Source organism: Oncorhynchus kisutch, linkage group LG15 (genome assembly GCF_002021735.2).
Source record: "Oncorhynchus kisutch isolate 150728-3 linkage group LG15, Okis_V2, whole genome shotgun sequence".
Classification (NCBI taxonomy): Eukaryota; Metazoa; Chordata; class Actinopteri; order Salmoniformes; family Salmonidae; genus Oncorhynchus; species Oncorhynchus kisutch.
The window spans coordinates 10,394,370-10,418,090 of record NC_034188.2 but is presented as its reverse complement, the minus strand read 5'-3'; the positions used below and the strand labels follow the sequence as shown (position 1 = coordinate 10,418,090).

General features: G+C 44.2%; 1 protein-coding gene across 3 annotated transcripts; it reads left to right on the top strand.

Annotated features, from left to right (window-relative positions):
- Positions 1-266: 266 nt before the first annotated feature.
- On the top strand, positions 267-23,493 carry LOC109879497 (septin-8-A). Of its 3 annotated transcripts, XM_031789616.1 has the most exons (11): positions 305-323; positions 421-506; positions 2,990-3,104; positions 3,361-3,556; positions 6,110-6,296; positions 8,120-8,281; positions 8,575-8,671; positions 10,392-10,560; positions 10,967-11,099; positions 13,615-13,796; positions 22,235-23,493. In XM_031789616.1, the coding sequence occupies exons 2-11, from the start codon at positions 477-479 to the stop codon at positions 22,287-22,289; spliced, it is 1,326 nt and encodes a 441-aa protein (XP_031645476.1). In that variant the 5' UTR covers positions 305-323; positions 421-476; the 3' UTR covers positions 22,290-23,493. The 3 variants fall into 3 exon arrangements, with proteins under 3 accessions (XP_031645475.1, XP_031645477.1, XP_031645476.1); XM_031789615.1 differs by having other exon boundaries at positions 267-506; XM_031789617.1 differs by having other exon boundaries at positions 269-506; positions 16,524-23,491.
- The last annotated feature ends 228 nt before the right edge of the window (positions 23,494-23,721 follow it).

Genomic DNA, 23,721 nt, shown 5'->3' with positions numbered 1-23,721 from the left:
TAGTTTTTGTCATTGTGCCAGTTTATAAAACACCTGTAATTAGCCTACATGTTGTTGTAACAAAGGCATAATGCATGCTTGATGTATGACGGGTGGAGCATGTTTTTTTCAGGGCATAGACTATTGGCATTATTGTTCTCCAACTTCTGTATTTCCAGTTTATCATCCGGACCAGACCAACACCGCGCAGAGGGTCTGTCTGTGTTTCTCCGTTCTTAAACCTGTTCTCATGGAAACTAAAGCGGGTCATTTGTCTCCCCTCTACAGTACCAAATCAGAGCAATAGAGGCTCCATTATGTACCGAGCAACAGTCTTACTGCATGTGAGGCTTTAACTAATTCCATTTCAGCATATAGGGGGTGTTGCCACAAAGTAGCCATATTGAATGAATTGAGCTGTCCCACTGTCAACCCCACCAGGTCCCGATGAAGACAGCTCTTCATCAATTATACTCCCCACGCTTCTCTTCTTCACGATGGCCGCCACGGACATAGACATCTTCGCTGTAAGTAGCCTAGAGATTTGCTGCGTTTCACAATAGTCGTGAATAAACAGCCTAGTGCATTATGCATAGCCTACGTTAGTGTGTCTACTGCTATATGGAGGTATTAAGTAGGAGCTGATTAGGCGCGTATGCAGCAGCTAATGTCGGGTATCATCAACACGGGGAGAGCAGTGATTTCTTTCCCGTAGGCTAGATAGCATTTGGAGAACGGTAGCCTACTCTTGACGCATAATTATTTCAATCCTATTCTAGGTTACTTATACAATGTTAATTGATGCTAGGTATGCAATTGAGTCATTTTAGTCGTTGCACTCTGATATTGCTGTAAAAAAAAAGAAAAAAAATCTCGACACCTCACTGTGCCGTCACTCAGATATTAATCCAATAGCCACGCAATGCTACATTGTATCAATTCGGTCCATATATGTATCACTTGTCACTGTCAGTGAAACATTGTAACAGTTGTGGAACTTGTTTATTGTAGCCGCGCAGATATTGCATGTTTTGTGGAGGAAATAGGGTTGATACACAGTAACTACATCGCTGCAATGAAAGGTGGGAGAGTTAAAGTTTCAGTGCAACCCTAGCTAAGAGGCTAGTTAGTTTGAGTTGTTGTGAATTGAAGGTAACCTGCGGATAACCTAATAAGTAGGTAATTAGCAGCCACTTGTCTCTCCATAAGGGAACTGCGCTAATCCTCAGTTCAACACTATAGGAACACACACTGAGGACGTGTGTGTCTGTCAACATATGATATCCTTTCCGTGTTTGTTCATAACGGTAGCCAACTGTCATTCTGACCTCATAGTTATTGAGTTAGTGATTCAATTCATCCCTGCAATTCAGTTTGCACCGCACACACACACTACGGCACATGGATGTGAAGTGGATGACAGATTGTGTTTTTTTAAGGGCAGGAGACATGGATCTCCTCACCCTGTGAAATAACAGCTACACAGAAGGATCTTTGTGTGTGTGTGGAGCACTGGGCCAGTGGTACAGATGATTGTTGCGTTGAGCTCATCCTTGTCCTCATGTCCAGCCCTCTGTGCTGTGAATAACAACATGCTGGGCCCAGCCCTCTGTGCTGTGAATAACAACATGCTGAGCCCAGCCCTCTGTGCTGTGAATAACAACATGCTTCTGAAGATGGCACAGGGTCTGTCTCACATTGCACCCTGTTCCCTATGTAGTGCACTACGTTTGACCAGGGCCCATAGGGTTCTTGTTAGAAGAAGTGCACCACATAGGAAATAGGGTGCCATTTGGGATGCAGACTCTGAAGACAGCCATGGTTCAGTATCTGGTTATGGGAACATGGATTACATGCTAATGTCCTGGGTTAAATATAACCTAGCATTACAGTCAGGCTTTCATCCTGGGTTAAATATAACCTAGCATTACAGTCAGGCTTTCATCCCGGGTTAAATATAACCTAGCATTACAGTCAGGCTTTCATCCTGGGTTAAATATTACCTAGCATTACAGTCAGGCTTTCATCCCGGGTTAAATATAACCTAGCATTACAGTCAGGCTTTCATCCTGGGTTAAATATAATCTAGCATTACAGTCAGGCTTTCATCCTGGGTTAAATATAGCCTAGCATTAGGAGATGGCAGGTAGCCTAGTGGTTAGAGCGTTGGACTAGTAACCGGAAGGTTGCAAGATCGAATCCCAGAGCTGCCCCTGAACAGGGCAGTTAACTCACAGTAGGCTGTCATTGAACCCTACCCCAAACTTGGCTTGAACCCTACCCCAAACTTGGCTTGAACCCTAACCCTAACCTTGGCCTGAACCCTAACCCCGGCCTGAACCCTAACCCCAACCTCGGCTTGAACCCTAACCTTGGCCTGAACCCCAACCCCAGCCTGAACCCTAACCCCAACCTTGGCCTGAACCCTAACCCCAACCCCAGCCTGAACCCTAACCCCAACCTTCAAGTCAGTTAAGAACAAATTCTTATTTACAATGAAGGTTAAATATTAATTATTTTGATGTATTTTTTAATTAGTCAGGCATTCAGACACATCTAGTACTAAAAGACACATTGGAAAATAAAGTGATTCTATTGCATTAAAAGGAATGACTGTTAGTCAGAGAGACCCTTTACAGGTCAGGTATCCAGTGATTTTGTTTTGGAGGAGGTTAACATCATTTACTAAAATGCTCTTAACTGGGGAGGAGTATGTGTAACCTTTATTTAACTAGGCAAGTCAGCTAAAAACAAATGATTATTTACAATGAGGGCCTACACCGGCCAAACCCGGACGACACTGGGCCAATTGTGCGCCGCCCTATGGGACTCCCAATCACGTCCGGATGTGATACAGCCTGTATTGGAACCAGGGACTGTAGTGACTCCTCTTGCATTGAGATGCAGTGTCTTAGACTGCTGCGCCACTCAGGAGACATTATAATATTTTTTTTAAAGTAATGTTTTTTAAATTTGTACACATTTCTAACATGTGATTGTCTCTCCTCAGAATGAAGAGAAGCGTAGTCTGGAGCTGGGTGGCCATGTTGGGTTTGACAGTCTTCCAGACCAGTTGGTCAGGAAATCAGTCACACAGGGATTCTGCTTCAACATCCTGTGTGTCGGTATGTTGCATCTGTGTCCAGCATTACCTCAAGATCTTAACACGTCTCACTTCTCACTACAGATACAACTCTAGCCTGACTGCCAGTCTATTTCTACTGTAGCTAAAGGCAGGAACATTTCGGTACCCAGACTAAAACATCTTCAGTCGCTACATTTTTATTTTCTCACTCACTCTTTCACATCTTTTTAAAATGTTAATCTTTTTTTCATTTCTACTTACTTTCAACTTGTAGTTTTTTGTCTCTCCAACCTCAGGTGAGACAGGGATAGGGAAGTCAACGTTGATGAACACACTGTTCAACACACTGTTTGAGGCCGAGGAGGCCAGCCACTACCAGAACGGTGTGTACCTGCGGCCCAGGACCTACGACCTGAAGGAGAGCAATGTTCAGCTCAAACTGACCGTAGTCGACACCGTGGGGTTCGGAGACCAGATCAACAAGGAGGAGAGGTGATAGTAGTGAGGGAACAGCTGGGTGCTTCGTTAGCCAGGCGGAGAGGAGGTGGTTTGGTGAACCACACTCACGTGATGAGTAACCTTGCCTGACTTCTGGTTGAGATGTTTAGCTCATGGATTTGTGTAGGTACTGTAGGGAGAGATAGCATCAGGACTGTTCAGGCCGTGGTTTAGGGGTTGAGGCCGGGGGTTAGGGGTTCAGGCCAAGGCCGGAGTTAGGGGTTCAGGCTGGGGGTTAGGGGTTCAGGCCTAGGTTGGGGTTAGGGTTCCGGCCAAGGTTGGGGTAGGGTTCAGGCCGGGGTTAGGGTTCAGGCCAGGGTTAGGGTCCAGGCCAGGGTTAGGGTTAGGGTTCAAGCCAAGGTTGGGGTAGGGTTCAGGCTGGGGTTGGGGTAGGGTTCAGACCAAGGTTAGGGTTAGGGTTCAGGCCGGGGTTGGGGTTAGGGTTCAGGCCAAGGTTAGGGTTCAGGCCGGGGTTAGGGTTAGGGTTCAGGCCAGGGTTAGGGTTCAGGCCAAGGTTAGGTTTAGGGTTCAAGCTAAGGTTGGGGTTAGGGTTCAAGCCAAGGTTAGGGTTAGGGTTCAAGCCACGGTTAGGGTTAGGGTTCAGGCCAAGGTTGGGGTTAGGGTTAGGGTTCAAGCCAAGGTTAGGGTTAGGGTTCAGGCCAAGGTTGGCGTTAGGGTTCAGGCCGGGGTTGGGGTTAGGGTTAGGGTTCAGGCCAAGGTTAGGGTTCAGGCCAAGGTTAGAGTTAGGGTTAGGGTTCAGGCCGGGGTTGTGGTTAGGGTTCAGGCCAAGGTTGGGGTTAGGGTTAGGGTTCAAGCCAAGGTTGGGGTTAGGGTTCAAGCCAAGGTTGGGGTTAGGGTTCAGGCCAAGGTTGGGGTTAGGGTTCAGGCCGGGGTTGGGGTTAGGGTTAGGGTTCAAGCCGAGGTTGGGGTTAGGGTTCAGGCTGGGGTTGGGGTTAGGGTTCAGGCCAAGGTTAGGGTTAGGGTTCAAGCCAAGGTTGGGGTTAGGGTTCAGGCCGGGTTAGGGTTCAGGCCAGGGTTAGGGTTCAAGCCAAGGTTGGGGTAGGGTTCAGGCCAGGGTTAGGGTTAGGGTTCAAGCCAAGGTTGGGGTAGGGTTCAGGCCAGGGTTAGGGTTAGGGTTCAAGCCAAGGTTGGGGTAGGGTTCAGGCCAGGGTTAGGGTTCAGGTTGGGGTAGGGTTCAGACCAAGGTTAGGGTTCAAGCCAAGGTTGGGGTTAGGTTTCAAGCCAAGGTTAGGGTTCAAGCCAAGGTTGGGGTTAGGGTTCAGGACCCGGGATTGGGGTTAGGGTTCCGGCCAAGGTTGGGGTTAGGGTTCAGGCCGGGGTTGGAGTTAGGGTTCAGGCCAAGGTTATGGTTAGGGTTCAGGCCGGGGTTGGGGTTAGGGTTCAAGCCAAGGTTGGGGTTAGGGTTCCGGCCAAGGTTGGGGTTAGGGTTCAGGCCAAGGTTAGGGTTCAGGCCGGGGTTGGAGTTAGGGTTCAAGCCAAGGTTAGGGTTCAGGTTGGGCTCAGTCATTAAATAACCCTTCAGTCAGTCGGTGAAGGTGGGAAGTTAAGACAGGCTGTAGATATAAGAAGACCTACACTGGAGATTCAGCCTCCTCTCTCTCTCTCTCTCTCTCTCTCTCCCGTGTTTGTGTGGGCGTGGTTCCCAATCTCGGCCTGATTGTCTGTGCCAGCTGGAATCACTTATCTTCCCTTTATATGTTCTGTAACCAGTGTTTCTTGTTGTCAGATCGTTGTTACTTCTCTGAGTTTGTGTCGTGTGTCCGTGCTCATCTCTCACCGCCCTTGTGTGGATTATCTGCTGTGCTCCCTCCTACACATCCGGACACACTCCCCTGGATTTCTCAGCACGCTATCATCGGAAGATGCGCCCTAGTCCCTGGGTCGGATTCCGTCTGAGTACAGTCAGTCTGTCCTGTTGCTGCTGTAAACTGTATTCATTAAACCATCGTTGCTTGCATCTTGCATCCGCCTCTGTATTGTCACACTCAGGCCCTCTCAACTAGTGGCCCTCCAGCCAACACACATACAGTGTAAAGGATTGGCATAAATTAAGGCTTTGGGTCTTTGTGCAGCAATGAATGGGAAGGCAGGAGAAGGGAGAGGATGATTGGTAGAACTAATGCAATCTGAAAGGGAACTGGAATGGTCCAACAACAGAGGAGTGGGAAAGAGTGCATTTTTGGGATGGTATTATTGCTGCAGTTTGTAACCCAGATACTCTACTATTTGTTTCTTGAATAGCAGGGGAAACTATCCAGGATATTTATTTTCTGGTGAAAATACTTCTAAGGAGCTTGAGAGTAACTAGTGTCTATGTACTTAAATGACTTGCCTTAGTTAAAGGTTCAATAAAATACATATGTTTTCAGGCCCTGCATCTGAATTGTTTTTTAAACACTTTTCTCAGGGATGTGATTGTTCCCAATTTAATCAGGAATTCCTGCTTTTCTGACATTCTCCATTCATGTGTAATTGAAACTGACCCTATTCCCAAAGCCCAAATCCTGGTCTCTCTGTGCCCTGCAGCTTCAAACCCATAGTGGACTACATCGACACCCAGTTTGAGACTTACCTGCAGGAGGAGATGAAGATCAAACGTTCCCTGTTCGACTACCATGACACCAGGATCCATATCTGTCTCTACTTCATCGCCCCAACCGGACACTCTCTTAAATCACTGGATCTGGTCACCATGAAGAAACTGGACAGCAAGGTAACGTTTGAAATGCATTTGTTCTTGTATTAGGAGCTGCTCTTATACTTACTGTCCTGCAGGAATATACTGTTGCAGAAAAACATGTTTGGACACTGATGTGTTAGCATCTGAAGCGTTGGACATCATAAGAGTTGAACAGCACCTGGCAGCTCTCCTGAAGGATACTGACAGGTGTTCAGGTTCAGGCACAGCTCTCCTGAAGGATACTGACAGCTGTTCAGGTTCAGGCACAGCTCTCCTGAAGGATACTGACAGGTGTTCAGGTTCAGGCACAGCTCCCCTATAGAATACTGACAGGTGTTCAGGCTCAGCTCCCCTGAATGATACTGACAGGTGTTCAGGCTCAGCTCCCCTGAAGAATACTTACAGGTGTTCAGGTTCAGGCACAGCTCTCCTGAAGGATACTGACAGGTGTTCAGGCTCAGCTCCCCTGAAGAATACTGACAGGTGTTCAGGTTCAGGCACAGCTCCCCTGAAGGATACTGACAGGTGTTCAGGCACAGCTCCCTTGAAGGATACTGACAGGTGTTCAGGTTCAGGCACAGCTCTCCTGAAGGATACTGACAGGTGTTCAGGTTCAGGCACAGCTCTCCTGAAGGATACTGACAGGTGTTCAGGTTCAGGCACAGCTCACCTGAAGGATACTGACAGGTGTTCAGGCTCAGCTCACCTGAAGGATACTGACAGGTGTTCAGGTTCAGGCACAGCTCTCCTGAAGAATACTGACAGGTGTTCAGGCACAGCTCTCCTGAAGGATACTGACAGGTGTTCAGGTTCAGCTCTCCTGAAGGATACTGACAGGTGTTCAGGCACAGCTCTCCTGAAGGATACTGACAGGTGTTCAGGTTCAGCTCTCCTGAAGGATACTGACAGGTGTTCAGGTTCAGGCACAGCTCACCTGAAGGATACTGACAGGTGTTCAGGTTCAGCTCTCCTGAAGGATACTGACAGGTGTTCAGGTTCAGGCACAGCTCTCCTGAAGAATACTGACAGGTGTTCAGGCACAGCTCTCCTGAAGGATACTGACAGGTGTTCAGGTTCAGCTCTCCTGAAGGATACTGACAGGTGTTCAGGCACAGCTCTCCTGAAGGATACTGACAGGTGTTCAGGTTCAGCTCTCCTGAAGGATACTGACAGGTGTTCAGGTTCAGGCACAGCTCACCTGAAGGATACTGACAGGTGTTCAGGTTCAGCTCTCCTGAAGGATACTGACAGGTGTTCAGGTTCAGGCACAGCTCTCCTGAAGAATACTGACAGGTGTTCAGGCACAGCTCTCCTGAAGGATACTGACAGGTGTTCAGGTTCAGCTCTCCTGAAGGATACTGACAGGTGTTCAGGTTCAGCTCTCCTGAAGGATACTGACAGGTGTTCAGGTTCAGGCACAGCTCTCCTGAAGAATACTGACAGGTGTTCAGGCACAGCTCTCCTGAAGGATACTGACAGGTGTTCAGGCACAGCTCTCCTGAAGGATACTGACAGGTGTTCAGGTTCAGCTCTCCTGAAGGATACTGACAGGTGTTCAGGTTCAGGCACAGCTCACCTGAAGGATACTGACAGGTGTTCAGGTTCAGCTCTCCTGAAGGATACTGACAGGTGTTCAGGTTCAGGCACAGCTCACCTGAAGGATACTGACAGGTGTTCAGGTTCAGCTCTCCTGAAGGATACTGACAGGTGTTCAGGTTCAGGCGCAACCAGTTAAATTTTTATCTCAAAGTAGAGCTGCATTGCGTTTTTGACGCTTGCGTTTGTGTCAATCCAGAGTCAATATAGAAACCATAGTAGACCTGATGATGCACTAGCTGCTTCTCCCTGTACTCCAGGTAAACATCATCCCCATCATTGCCAAGGCAGACACCATATCTAAGAGCGAGCTGCACAAGTTCAAGATCAAGATCATGTCAGAGTTGGTGAGCAACGGTGTTCAGATCCACCAGTTCCCCACTGAGGACGAGGCTGTCACCGAGATCAACTCCTCTATGAATGTGAGTCTGATTCGCACGCACGCACACCCTTGTTTTCTCACAATGCAGTTGTGTATGCCAGGCATCTGTATACTGTAATCAGGTTGCTTGTGTCCCTGATTTACTGCGTCAGCCGAGGAGCCAATTGATTGAAAGAGACAACGATGTCCTCCTCTTCCTCGATGCCTTAAAAAAACAAAAAATGACAGTCTTATCATGCATTATAACTGCATCATAATGCATTATTCAGTATCTGCAGGCTTTAGTAAAGTGTTACTAAATGGTTATATATTAAATTCAATCCTTTGTTCCAGGCCCATCTGCCCTTTGCTGTGGTGGGGAGTGTTGAGGAGGTTAAAGTGGGTAATAAGATGGTGAAAGCCAGACTGTACCCCTGGGGAACTGTACAGGGTATGTATATCTCTATTGATCCTGTACCCCTGGGGAACTGTACAGGGTAGGTATCTCTCTGATCCTGTACCCCTGGGGAACTGTACAGGGTAGGTATCTCTATTGAACCTGTATCCCTGGGGAACTGTACAGGGTAGGTATCTCTCTATTGATCCTGTACCCTTGGGGAACTGCACAGGGTAGGTATCTCTCTATTGATCCTGTACCCCTGGGGAACTGTACAGGGTAGGTATCTCTCTGATCCTGTACCCCTGAGGAACTGTACAGGGTAGGTATCTCTATTGATCCTGTATCCCTGGGGAACTGTACAGGGTAGGTATCTCTCTATTGATCCTGTACCCCTGGGGAACTGTACAGGGTAGGTATCTCTATTGATCCTGTATCCCTGGGGAACTGTACAGGGTAGGTATCTCTCTATTGAACTTGTATCCCTGGGGAACTGTACAGGGTAGGTATCTCTCTATTGATCCTGTACCCCTGGGGAACTGTACAGGGTAGGTGTCTCTCTGATCCTGTACCCCTGGGGAACTGTACAGGGTAGGTATCTCTCTATTGATCCTGTACCCCTGGGGAACTGTACAGGGTAGGTATCTCTCTGATCCTGTACCCCTGGGGAACTGTACAGGGTAGGTATCTCTCTATTGATCCTGTACCCCTGGGGAACTGTACAGGGTAGGTATCTCTCTGATCCTGTACCCCTGGGGAACTGTACAGGGTAGGTATCTCTCTATTGATCCTGTACCCCTGGGGAACTGTACAGGGTAGGTATCTCTCTGATCCTGTACCCCTGGGGAACTGTACAGGGTAGGTATCTCTCTGATCCTGTACATTGATTATACAGTTATAGAACCATACAAATCATTTGGAAAGTGGACAACACCGAAACAGGTCAAATAAGAACACACAGTAATCAATAAAAGTCCATATTTTCTATACTACTGATGCAAACAGAGCAAGACCCCAGAATCAATAGGCCTGGGCCAGAAAAGTGAATACACATCATTAATGCATCAATATTATGCAATCACTAGAGACCCATACCATTAATGCATCAATATTACGCAATCACTAGAGAACCATATCATTAATGCATCGATATTACGCAATCACTAGAGACCCATATCATTCATGCATCAATATTACGCAATCACTAGAGACCCATATCATTAATGCATCGATATTACGCAATCACTAGAGACCATATCATTAATGCATCGATATTACGCAATCACTAGAGACCCATATCATTAATGCATCGATATTACGCAATCACTAGAGACCATATCATTAATGCATCGATATTACGCAATCACTAGAGACCCATATCATTAATGCATCGATATTACGCAATCACTAGAGACCCATATCATTAATGCATCGATATTACGCAATCACTAGAGACCCATATCATGAATGCATCGATATTACGCAATCACTAGAGACCCATATCATTAATGCATCGATATTACGCAATCACTAGAGACCCATATCATTAATGCATCGATATTACGCAATCACTAGAGACCCATATCATTAATGCATCGATATTACGCAATCACTAGAGACCCATATCATTAATGCATCGATATGAAATTGTTATTTTCTCAAATGCGTATTGTTGCTAACTTGCCATAGAATGACCAGTCCCTTTCAAACTATAAGGTATTTCACCATATTAAACCAACCATATAACCCAGTCCTGCTGTGTTGTGTTGATCAGTGGAGAACGAGAGCCACTGTGACTTTGTGAAGCTGAGAGAGATGTTGCTGAGAGTGAACATGGAAGACCTGAGAGAGCAGACTCACGCCAGACACTACGAGCTCTACAGACGCTGCAAACTGGAGGAGTTGGGCTTCACAGATACAGACCCCGACAACAAACCCTTTAGGTGAGATCAGCTCTTGTTCAAAGTTACATAGCGGGCAGGTTGTCTACCTTTTTTTTATGTGCTGAAGGTTTGTCATCAAATATGAATAATATGAACTGAAATTAGACTTGTGTTGGAAGCCCAAATACAGCCGAAGCTGGCATCAGAACACGTAGTACTTACCGGCCCCTGGAGATCATCAAATAGCCCATGGACATCAAAACAGTCAGAGACCTAATGCACATTCTAGAATTTAAATATCGGATTCATCCCAAATGGCACCCTATTTCCTACATAGTGCCCTACTTTTGACCAGGGCACCCTATTTCCTACATAGTGCCCTACTTTTAGGGTGCTATTCGAGATACAAACCGTAATTCCATATACCTGTTTAACTGTAACTACCTTGTCTTCCCTCACCAATCAGTCTGCAGGAGACGTATGAGGCCAAGAGGAAAGAGTTCCTGGGGGACCTGCAGCATAAGGAGGACGACATGAGACAGATGTTTGTCAACAAGGTGAAGGAGACCGAGGCAGAGCTGAAAGAAAAGGAGAGAGAGGTAATCATTCATTGGTGCTTCTGGGAGTTGTCTTGTTTAGATGATGATACTGTTCTGCTCCTCATGTTGAGAACATGTTCTAGACTGTGGCTAGGGGATGAGACTGGGTTGTTTCTGGACTGGGCATTAGAATCGAATCAGCCATGTGACCATGTGTCTACAGAGCATTTTGGGAGCATCTAACAGTTTTGAACTGTTTGCTCAGTGTAGCATTCTGAGACATTTCCTTGGATGTGCTGCTGCCAGTGGTGATTTTAGCATGTAAATCTTGGTGGGGCAAATGCTCATTTATATATATATATATAATATATATATATATATATATATATATAATTATTATTATTATTATTTTTTGACGCATGCCAGCAAAGTCACTACACAACACTAAACTTTACATTAATTGCACTATAACGGTGACAAACAGTGCCCACAAACTGTTAGGGCCTACAAAGCTGTCCCCAACAGTAGAGCTTTCTATTCATCCCCATGGAGTGAATCCTTAACACTGTTACACCAGGCTATCAGCGGAGCCTTTTCTGGCAGCAAAATAGTTCATTGAGCCTCATTTACTGACTTAAAAAAACAGCTGATATGTCTGACTTGTTTAAACAAATGTGGTTTCTAATGACAATTGAGATGTACAAACTATGACATAAGGGGACAGTGAGGCCATCCGTAATTTCGATTAAGACATTAATGAGCGAGCGACGACAGACGTAGTCAATATAACTATTTGTTCAGCACTTTTGAAATGTACAGCGACAGAATTCAGAACATGGGCCGTTCTTAGTGTTCGCCCTGTACACCAAGTCAGAACCGTAGGATAAATAAAGGGCAAATAAGCAGACAATGAAAGCTCTTACAACATTCAATGATAACATTTCTCTAAAACAGGCTATAGGCTACATGTGCTCCACCAAGTCAGAACAGTAGGCTAAAAATATTAAATTAGGGTGAGGCACCTGGGCTACTAACCGCTTACTAAACAACATACACTTAGTATTACTTTCTTAGCTACAGTATACATATCTCCCTGGAATATTACATCATTTATGCAGCAGCATACAATACATTTTTGGACTCACCTTGTTGTGTTGTGCTCACTTGAACAGGAAGGTGGCGCTGCGGTCCATCTTGTTGGCAAATTTTGTCATGAAACTTTGTCATCAAAGTCTGTCATTCTCTGGATTTATGGTGCTTTCAAGACAACTGGGAACTCAGGAGGCCCAAGTTCCTGACTTGGAATTCTGAGTTAGATGCCCGTTCAAAGTGTATTTTCCCAGTCGGAGCTAAAAAAAAATCCCTTAGTCACTGAAATCTGAGATTTCCCAGTTCCGAAGTTTCCAGTTGTTTTGAACGTGGCACAAGTTTTGCTGGATTGACAGCATAGCCAATGTATTCAACATGTTCTGGCCCGTGGTGTTGCGTGGGCCAGAAAAGCTTAGAAAAGAGTCCCTTAAACCCAGACTTGGACCACACACCCTTTCCACCAAATAGCAGGGGAAGCAAAATAGTGATTGCTTTGCAACGCCTGCAGTTAGTCACTGATTCCTTCCAAACCTCTCATTGTTGAATTTGCGATTTCCAACTTGCTGTGTAATGTTTATTTCCAATGGCCAATGAGCACTGATATGTTTTATCCATAATTTCTCTCCGTATGACAAGGATTGAAGAGGATTTGCCAGTAGATTGTCGATGTGATTAATGACGACTGTTTGCTCGCTAAGATTTTGAAAGTATGATATTGACATGATCAGTCCAATCAAACGTGATTTGACCTTATTTTATCTGTGGCCAATGATCTTCAGCTTTCTTGGATGGGCACTTCTAAAGAAAATCTATGGTAGCACCCAAGAGGGCTTGAACTTTTTAGCTCTCCCTGTAGATGATGCGGGGACGTAGTGTTCCCGTGAGTGACCAGAACACTGGGCCAGTCACGGCACAACTAGAGAACATTACCAACCCCTACTCTCCGTATTTCCACTGGCTGCCCCACCACCACAGAAAGCACTGAGCTAGGCTGAAACACCTGCATTTTGGAGCTGCCTTAACTAAAGAAAGCACTGAGCTAGGCTGAAACACCTGCACTTTGGAGCTGCCTTAACTAAAGAAAGCACTGAGCTAGGCTGAAACACCTGCATTTTGGAGCTGCCTTAACTAAAGAAAGCACTGAGCTAGGCTGAAACACCTGCATTTTGGAGCTGCCTTAACTAAAGAAAGCACTGAGCTAGGCTGAAACACCTGCATTTTGGAGCTGCCTTACTCAAGAAAGCTAAACAGAGACCATGTTTGTATGCAGCTTTGTTAACTCAATATAATTTTGCTTTGTTTGCAAACTGATATGTGACATGTATTAATGCCAAAATAACATGCAAAACGGGCAATTAAATAAATAAATAAAATGCTTAACGGGTGGGCCTGAAAACAGGTGGGGCTCTGCTCCACATGCCCTGAATGACGGGCTGCTGACTGTATCATTAGACATGTTACCAACCTGTCTCCCCCTCCTCTCCAGCTCCATGAGAGGTTTGAGCAGCTGAAGAGGATGCACCAGGAGGAGAAGAGGAATCTGGAGGAGAAGAGGAGCGATCTGGAGGAAGAGATGAACGCATTCAACAGGAGGAAGGTGGCAGCTGAGACGCTGATGGGTCAGTCTCTACAGGGATCCTCACAACCGTTCAGAAAGGACAAGAAGAAGTACGTATTTTCTTTCTCTCACTTATCCTCTCGGTCTTTCTCCTTTTTCACTTTACCTTGTCTCTCTCTCTCTCTGTCTCTCTCTCTGTCTCTCTCTCTGTCTCTCTCTCTGTCTCTCTGTCTCTCTCTGTCTCTCTCTCTCTGTCTCTCTGTCTCTCTCTCTCTCTTTCTCTCTCTCTGTCTGTCTCTGTGTGTGTCTCTCTCCTTTTTCACTTTACCTTGTCTCAGTCTCTGTGTGTGTCTCTCTTCTTTTTCACTTTACCTTGTCTCTCTCTCTCTCTCTCTCTCTCTTTCTCTCCCGCCTCAGTCTCTGTGTGTGTCTCTCTCCTTTTTCACTTTACCTTGTCTCTCTCTCTCTCTCTCTCTCTGTCTCAGTCTCTGTGTGTTTCTCTCTCTCTTGGTCTTTCTCCTTTTTCACTTTACCTTGTCTCTGTCTCAGTCTCTGTGTGTGTCTCTCTCTCTCTCTCTCTCTCTCTCTCTCTCTGTCTCAGTCTCTGTGTGTTTCTCTCTCTCTTGGTCTTTCTCCTTTTTCACTTTACCTTGTCTCTGTCTCTCTCTCTGTCTCAGTCTCTGTGTGTCTCTCTCCTTTTTCACTTTACCTTGTCTCTATCTCTCTCTCGGTCTCAGTCTCTGTGTGTCTCTCTCCTTTTTCACTTTACCTTGTCTCTATCTCTCTCTCTGTCTCTCTGTCTCAGTCTCTGTGTGTCTCTCTCCTTTTTCACTTTACCTTGTCTCTATCTCTCTCTCAGTCTCAGTCTCTGTGTGTGTCTCTCTCTCTCGGTCTTTCTCCTTTTTCACTTTACCTTGTCTCTATCTCTCTCTCGGTCTTTCTCCTTTTTCACTTTACCTTGTCTCTATCTCTCTCTCGGTCTTTCTCCTTTTTCACTTTACCTTGTCTCTATCTCTCTCTCGGTCTCAGTCTGTGTGTGTCTCTCTCCTTTAGTTAATTTTTTTGTTGTGTTTATCATTCAGTCCATTGTTTCATATACTAGAGCTCTAGTGATATCTGGCATCTCCACTGCAAGTGTTACATTCCAGAGGGTCCTTGAGGGTTTCAGTGTCAAGGTTTAGACCTGGATAACCAATTGACTCACTATAGCCAAGCTTCAACTGAGCAATACGCTATAGGAGCAGACTGATCTGCTTGTCTCCATGGAGTCGACACTCACACAGCACAGTTGCAGTCAGGAAGTGACTGATGATATAGCATTACAGTGCCAGGAGACATCTTGGCTTGGAAACTGTGATACAGGGGACAGATTGAGTCTGACATTGTGTGCCCAGACACTGGGGGAGGTCACAGTTTGCTTTGTCACCCACCGCCTGATGCTTGTGGTTCTGCAACACACACACACAATAACACACACACTACACACCACCACCACCACCACCAGACCGTCTCTGCATAATGTGACCTGTCAGTCTGCGTCTCAGCTAGGCTAGGCTGGGTCACTGGTGTTTATCTACACAATAGGAATTGATAGGGTGACACTAGTCTTTCCTCCCTGCCTCTGTGTATGATAACACATATTTGACATATTTTACTAGACTGTGATAACACTAGCTACATTTGAATGGTGTTATCATAGAGGCTGTGGACTGTATGTGTCATTCACTGTTTGGGCACTACCAGAGACTACTATATATTTGTCTCTGGGTGACGCTTAAATGGTTCGGAGTGGTAGCCTATTCAGTTCACAGTTAGACATCTTAGATGGTAGCCTATTCAGTTCACAGTTAGACATCTTAGATGGTAGCCTATTCAGTTCACAGTTAGACATCTTAGATGGTAGCCTATTCAGTTCACAGTTAGACATCTTAGATGGTAGCCTATTCAGTTCAGTTAGACATCTTAGATGGTAGCCTATTCAGTTCAGTTAGACATCTTAGATGGTAGCCTATTCAGTTCAGTTAGACATCTTAGATGGTAGCCTATTCAGTTCAGTTAGACATCTTAGATGGTAGCCTATTCAGTTCAGTTAGACATCTTAGATGGTAGCCTATTCAGTTCAGTTAGACATCTTAGATGGTAGCCTATTCAGTTCAGTTAGACATCTTAGATGGTAGCCTATTCAGTTCACAGTTAGACATCTTAGATGGTAGCCTATTCAGGTCACAGTTAGACATCTTAGATGGTAGCCTATTCAGTTCAGTTAGACATCTTAGATGGTAGCCTATTCAGTTCAGTTAGACATCTTGCATAAAAAAGAAGCATAGTTACACGCTACTGTCTGTGATTCTATCCCAGTGTCAGCCTGTCTATTGTAATGGAATAATGGTCTCACTCCTCGACCTCAGAGACTTGTTGGACATTTAACTTAATAGAGTCTCGATGACATGAATTGTTAAGAAGCACGCTGATGAGGAGGAGAAAGTGTGACGAAATGTGAGGAAATAAGAAGGTTGACTATTGACTACGACTCTGATGACTCGTTAATGTGAAAGTTACAGTGCCCTCTACTGGACACTTCCCATATTTCATAATATAACTATTTGTGCGAAGATGGACGTATCATATAACAGTTTTGTTCACTATGTAAAACCTGAAACGGATATGACGTTGAAATAATTGCAATCATTGCTAACGCAGCGTTCTCAACCTAGTATTTGTTTTTACATACGATATTTTTATTTCATTTTCCAACTCATTTATCAAATTCTATACAAGTTCCTTTTACCATATTTTTACCATATTTTTTGCCATATTTTCTTTCTTCCCTCTTTCAGTTGATTCATGGCCGCGCAGCAACACCAAGGCAACCAGGAATGTGTATCTTCATCACCATGGGAACAAGGGACTTATTTTTATCTTCACTTTTATCTTCAGGGACTATTATCCATTCTGAAAATGGCCTCAGTGACACACCTCTTTGACACTACGTGTGAGAGAGATGTGTGATGATGAGCTGACTGTGAACCCCCATGTGTATTCAAGGATCAGAAAAGTGACCATACACAGTGGACTTTATGAATACATCCCAAATGGCACACTATTCCCTGCAGTATATAGTGTACTACTTTTGACCAGGAACAATAGGGTGTCATTTGGGACACCTTTTTATCTCCGGTGCTGATTCCACAAGAGTCAGCACTGTGAAAAGAAAATCTGAACTCTGTTATGACAACTTAGCATCTGTTGTTTTACATTCTTGGTGTGAACGTGTGTCCATCTACCATGGGAAACAGACCATGGGAAAAGTCTAATAATTAATCCATTGCTGTCTTACATTAATACAGAACTTGTATACTGTATATGAATATATGCATATTAATACTATATTTGTTTTTATATATATATATATATATATTAAGAAGTAGTTTATGATGCTGTAGCTAGGTAGAGTACAGTATATTTAATAATAATTTATTACGTTTCTATAGCGCTTTTCAAAGAATCTCAATGTGCTTCAAAAACAAACAAGCAATATATAACAGCCTCCACTCTTCTGGGAAGGATTTAACCCCTTATTTTTGGCACTAAAAAGTCGCTCTACATACATACATACATACACACACCAAAAGTATGTGGACACCTGCTCGTCGACTATCTCATTCCAAAATCATGGGCATTAATATGGAGTTGGTCCCCCCCCCTGCCCTTCGCTGCTATAACAGCCTCCACTCTTCTGGAAAGGCTTTCCACTAGATGTTGGAACATTGCTGCGGGGACTTGCTTCCATTCAGCCACAAGAGCATTAGTGAGGTTGTGCACTGGTGTTGGGCGATTAGGCCTGGCTCGTAGTCTGCGTTCCAATTCTTCCCAAAGGTGTTCGATGGGGTTGAGGTCAGGGCTCTGTGGAGGACAGTCAAGTTCTTCCACACTAATCTCGACAAACCATTTCTGTATGGACCTCGTTTTGTGCATGGGGGCATTGTCATGCTGAAACAAGAGAGGACCTTCCTCAAACTGTTGCCTCAAGGTTGGTTAGCATAGAATCATCTAGAATGTCATTGTATAATGTAGCGTTAAGATTTCCCTTCACTGTAACTAAGTGGCCCGAACCATGAAAAACAGCCCCAGACCATTATTCCTCATCCACCAAACTTTACAGTTGGCATTATGCATTGGGGCAGGTAGCGTTCTCTTGACATCTACCAAACCCAGTTCTGTCTGTCGGACTGCCAGATAGTGAAGCGTGATTCATGACTCCAGAGAACTTGTTTCCACTGCTCCAGAGTCCAGTGGCGGCGAGCTTTATACCACTCCAGCCGATGCTTGGCATTGCACATGGTGATCTTAGGCTTGTGTGTGTGACTGCTCGGTCATGGAAACCCAAATAATGAAGCTCCCGATGAACAGTTATTGTGCTGACATTGCTTCCAGAGGGAGTTTGGAACTCGGTAGTGAGTGTTACAACCGAGGACAGATTCTATTTACGCTCTACGGGATTCAGCACTCCGCGGTCCCGTTCTGTGAGCTTGTGTGACCTACCACTTCGTGGCTGAGCCGTTGTTGTGCCTAGACGTTTCCACTTCACAATAACACTTACAGTTGACCAGGGCAGCTCTAACAGGGCAGAGATTTTACAAACTGAGTGGTTGGAAAGGTGGAATCTTATGACAGTGCCACGTTGAAAATCACTGAGCTCTTCAGTGCGGGCCATTCTACTGCCAATGTTTGCCAGTTGTGATTTCATGGCTGTGTGCTCGATTTTATACACCCGTCAGCCACTAATTTGAAGCGGTGTCCTCATACTTTTGTGTGTATATACACTACCGGTCAAAAGTTTACTCATTCAAGGGTTTTTCTTTATTTTGACTATTTTCTACATTGTAGAATAATAGTGACGACATCAAAACTATGAAATAACACATGGAATCATATAGTAACCAAAAAAGTGTCTAAATATATTTTATATTTGATATTCTTCAAATAGCCACACTTTGCCTTGATGACAGCTTTGCACACTCTTGGCATTCTCTCAACCAGCTTAATGAGGTAGTCACCTGGAATGCATTTCAATTAACAGGTGTGCCTTAAGTAGATTTGTGGAATTTATTTCCTCTTTAATGCGTTTGAGCCAATCAGTTGTGTTGTGACAAGGTAGGGTTGGTATACAGCCCTATTTGGTAAAATACCAAGTCCATATTATGGCAATAACAGCTCAAATAAGCAAAGAGAAACAACAGTCCATTACTTTAAGACATGAAGGTTGGTCAATACGGAACATTTCAAGAACTTTGAACATTTCTTAAAGTGCAGTCGCAAAAACCATCAAGCGCAATGATGAAACTGGCTCTCATGAGGACCTCCACAGGAAAGGAAGACCCAGAGTTACCTCTGCTGCAGAGGATTAGTTCATTAGAGTTACCAGCCTCAGAAATTGCAGCCCAAAAAAATGCTTCAAAGATCAAGTAACAGACACAGACTCAACATCAACTGTTCAGAGGAGACTGTGTGAATCAGGCCTTTATGGTCAAATTGCTGCAAAGAAACCACTACTAAAGGACACCAATAATAAGAAGAGATTTGCTTGGGCCAAGAAACACGAGCAATGGACATTAGACCGGTGGAACTGTGTCCTTTTGTCTGGAGTCCAAATTGGAGACGTGGTGTTGGTGAACGGATGATCTCCGCATGTGTATTTCCCACTGTGAAGCATGGAGGTGTGATGGTGTGGGGGTGCTTTACTGGTGACACTGTCTGAGATGTATTTAGAATTCAAGGCACACCTTACCAGCATGGCTACCACAGCATTCTGCAGCAATACGCCATCACATCTGGTTTGGGCTTAGTCCCACTATCATTTGTTTTTCAGCAGAACAATGACCCAACACACCTCCAGGCTGTGTAAGGGCTATTTTACCAAGTGCTGCATCAGATGGCCTGGCCTCCACAATCACCTGACCTCAACCCAATTGAGATGGTTTGGGATGAGTTGGACTGCGGAGTGAAGGAAAAGCAGCCAACAAGGGCTCAGCATATGTGGGAACTCCTTCAAGACGGTTGGAAAAGCATTCCAGGTGATGCTGCAAAGCTGTCATCAAGGCAAAGGGTGGCTATTTGAAAAATCTCAAATATAAAATAAATGTTTTTTTTAAATTGATTTTTGGGGGGGTTAATACATGATTCCATGTGCTTTATTTCATAGTGTTGATGTCTTTACCATTATTCTACAATGTAGGAAATTGTAAAAAATAAAGAAAAACCCTTGAATGAACAGATGTTTAGACTTTTGACCGGTAGCGTATGTGTACATATTACAGGAGCTCTATGCTTAGGCTGCTATTAGGGCTCCATGGCAACTATACTATGCAATAAGGGTGAAAGCTACCATTCTATATAATTTAATTAAATATGCAAAAGGAGCTATGGCATACAGAGCTGTAGAACATGCCTCTGACTGCTGTTTGTTCTCTGAATGTAACTGTTAAAGGGAGAGAGAAGACCTCTGTATGCCTTTTCATTCCAATAAAGAAGTAAAACGGAGTTCACTTGGGCCGTGTATGCTTTGCTCTGGGACTTCAGAAGGTGAATCATGGATTTATCAATGTCGTATATTTATAGCCTATATGTATAAATCGAATTCCTGAGTTTTACCAGCCACACGGATCACTTCTCTGTCCTGTATCGCTTGGCTGACGACTCAAACTGAAGTCTTCCGTTGCTCTATCGTTCACTACGTAGTTCAGTCTGAGACGGCCGTCATTGAAGTCGTTTGTGGTGATGTCAAAATGAGGGGGGTTGTACAAAACATAGTCAGTCATCAGCGATTGGATCATCTCTAACCAATCAGAGTATCAAAGCCAATGACACATTTTAAAAACACTGCTTTAACCAAGTGTGTTCTGGCCCAACACATCGGTTTCAGGGACCAATCAGAAATCCATTCTAGACATCGTCTGGGAGTTACTCAGATCCAGACTCATTGCTGAGAGGAAGCTAACGTCTGTGGGCGTGGCGTAGCGTTTGGCCGGCGCAAGGAGGTTGGGTAGCTGCATGATCAGATGTAGTAGGGCATCTTTAAAATACCCAAAACGTGGTTGACTGGTGTTAACCAAGACCTGGTTGACTGTGGTGTTAACCAAGACCTGGTTGTCTGTGATGTTAACCAAGACCTGGTTGACTGTGGTGTTAACCAAGACCTGGTTGACTGTGGTGTTAACCAAGACCTGGTTGACTGTGGTGTTAACCAAGACCTGGTTGTATGTGATGTTAACCAAGACCTGGTTGTCTGTGATGTTAACCAAGACCTGGTTGACTGTGATGTTAACCAAGACCTGGTTGACTGTGATGTTAACCAAGACCTGGTTGACTGTGATGTTAACCAAGACCTGGTTGACTGTGATGTTAACCAAGACCTGGTTGACTGTGATGTTAACCAAGGCCTGGTTGACTGTGATGTTAACCAAGACCTGGTTGACTGTGATGTTAACCAAGACCTGGTTGACTCTGGTGTTAACCAAGACCTGGTTGACTGTGGTGTTAACCAATACCTGGTTGTCTGTGATGTTAACCAAGACCTGGTTGACTGTGATGTTAACCAAGACCTGGTTGACTCTGGTGTTAACCAAGACCTGGTTGACTGTGATGTTAACCAAGACCTGGTTGTCTGTGATGTTAACCAATACCTGGTTGTCTGTGATGTTAACCAAGACCTGGTTGACTGTGATGTTAACCAAGACCTGGTTGACTGTGATGTTAACCAAGACCTGGTTGACTCTGGTGTTAACCAAGACCTGGTTGACTGTGATGTTAACCAAGACCTGGTTGTCTGTGATGTTAACCAATACCTGGTTGTCTGTGATGTTAACCAAGACCTGGTTGACTGTGATGTTAACCAAGACCTGGTTGACTGTGATGTTAACCAAGACCTGGTTGACTCTGGTGTTTGTGGGTCAAAGTTTTTTTTCTTCTCCCAACCCTGCATTTCCCCCACCAATTACTTTAATCTGATTTTATTTTAACCTGAGTGCTATGTTTGTGCTATCATGCCTACTGTAACATGTATGTATGGCTTGACAATGAGCAGTGGAGTATACAAGAGCACAAACAGGTTTGTTACCAGGCTAGTTTTTATTGGGTTATCTGAGTTACATAAGGGAGATTTTGTTTTATTGTTCCCAGGCAATGAATCAATGAATAGCAGGTATTGTCATAGTATTAACCTGCTTCAAGCGAGGGGTAATTATGTAGTGAACAATTAGTCTTGTGATTGGCACATGCAAAATACTGGTCCTTTTAAAATACTAGCTTACGTGTAGCCTACTTTTAGTTATATAATCGTCATGTCCATACATGTACCGTACACAATTCCCATTGAGTATAGGTTCAGAGAATGTCAAAGTAGTATAGTTTGTCAAGTAGTATGGGCTAATGTCCTGTTAATGCATTATAACTTTCCTGGGCATGCAGTATGTATGCTTGTGTATGCTAGCCTACCTGCTTGTCTCCTGTTCAAATCAATGACCTGAGGTTTTTCTGTTTCTTTTCATAGCTTCTTTAGTCTTCCGTCTGCGTGCTCCCTAACAGCAGGAAGGAATTTAAATTAGAAGACTGACTTTCTACCACGCCAAAAGGATGGCTGTTTTATTCTTCCCCTATTGACAATTAACAATCTATTGAGCTTACTATTTTTTACAGTGTGATTCGAAGCTACATTTTTGTAAAAAATATTGTGCATCCTAAATGGCACCCTATTCCCTATAATGTGCCCTACTTTTGACCAGGGTGGCACCCTATTCCCTATAATGTGCCCTACTTTTGACGTAAGCCTCTGGTTAAAAATAGTGCATTACAAAAGGAATAGAGTGCCATTTGGGATGCATTCCTTGCTGTGCTATGCTCTCCTTCCTGAACTCTTCAAGTGATGTTCTTACCTAATACCTAGTCTTGGAGTCTTCCATACAGCTCAGCATATTAGTACACACGTTCTCTAATAGTCAGAAAGTATATAGGCTATATATATAGGGCTATAAAGTAGTGCATTATATAGGGTGATATTGGGGATGCAACTTTGGTTGAATAAAAGCTGATGCTCTATAGCATGCTTCTCTGCATGACATTTTACACATGACTTTCTTCAATAAGCATACGATAACTAGCCGAGGTGCCAGTCTGTTTCTGTTCTAGAAAGCAGTTGGTAAGAGAGCAGTAACCGACTGGCATTCAGGCTGCAAGACAACACTTTTCAGATTAAAATCCCCCAGAGTTTATGAAGTAGTTCATTAGGTTAATAAATGTGTTTTCCATGCTGTTGTCAGGGTTTATTTACCCTGACTGTTCTATGTATTGACTAGTGACTCGTCTTATTCCACGGAAAATCTGAAAGACTTTTATTAAGGACGCTGCAACCTGCAAGAGGTTGTTACGGTTGTCTATTTATAAGAAATAACAACTTTATTTATCAAACTGTGACTCTGTGGAATATGATCTATGGATTAGTCTAGCTACTTAAATAGTAGTGATCTTTGTGCTATGGTGGTTGGGATTGTATCATTTGATGGCTATAGATCAACCACCAAGGTGTATTTGTCTGAAACTAAGAACAATATTCCAGAAGAACAAAATTAGCTTCTTTCAATTGTTATTTGAAATTTACACTAAAACTACAAAATATAAATGTTATCCTAAAGTGTCCAAGATTATAGTTAAACAATCTTTAAAATAAGTTGTCTTATAGAAGTGATTGATTATACCCTATATCGTATAGATTTGTATTTGCTCGCTATCAATAAAGCTACTTTGAAAAATGTTTTCACCTCCTCTTTCATTCAATGTTCATGAATACATTCTGACAGCTCTTAAGTTTGGTTTGTACCTCTTCTCATGTCGACACAGGCTAATAGGGTGTCAAAGCACCACCGCACTCTCTGCGCCTTGAGCCCCTGGCTTTCTAGACTGTTCTGGAGTCCAGAGCAATGACTGAATGGTCCAGGCACAGAGTTACTGGTTTCCAGTTACCAAATAGTGTACCTTTTCTGA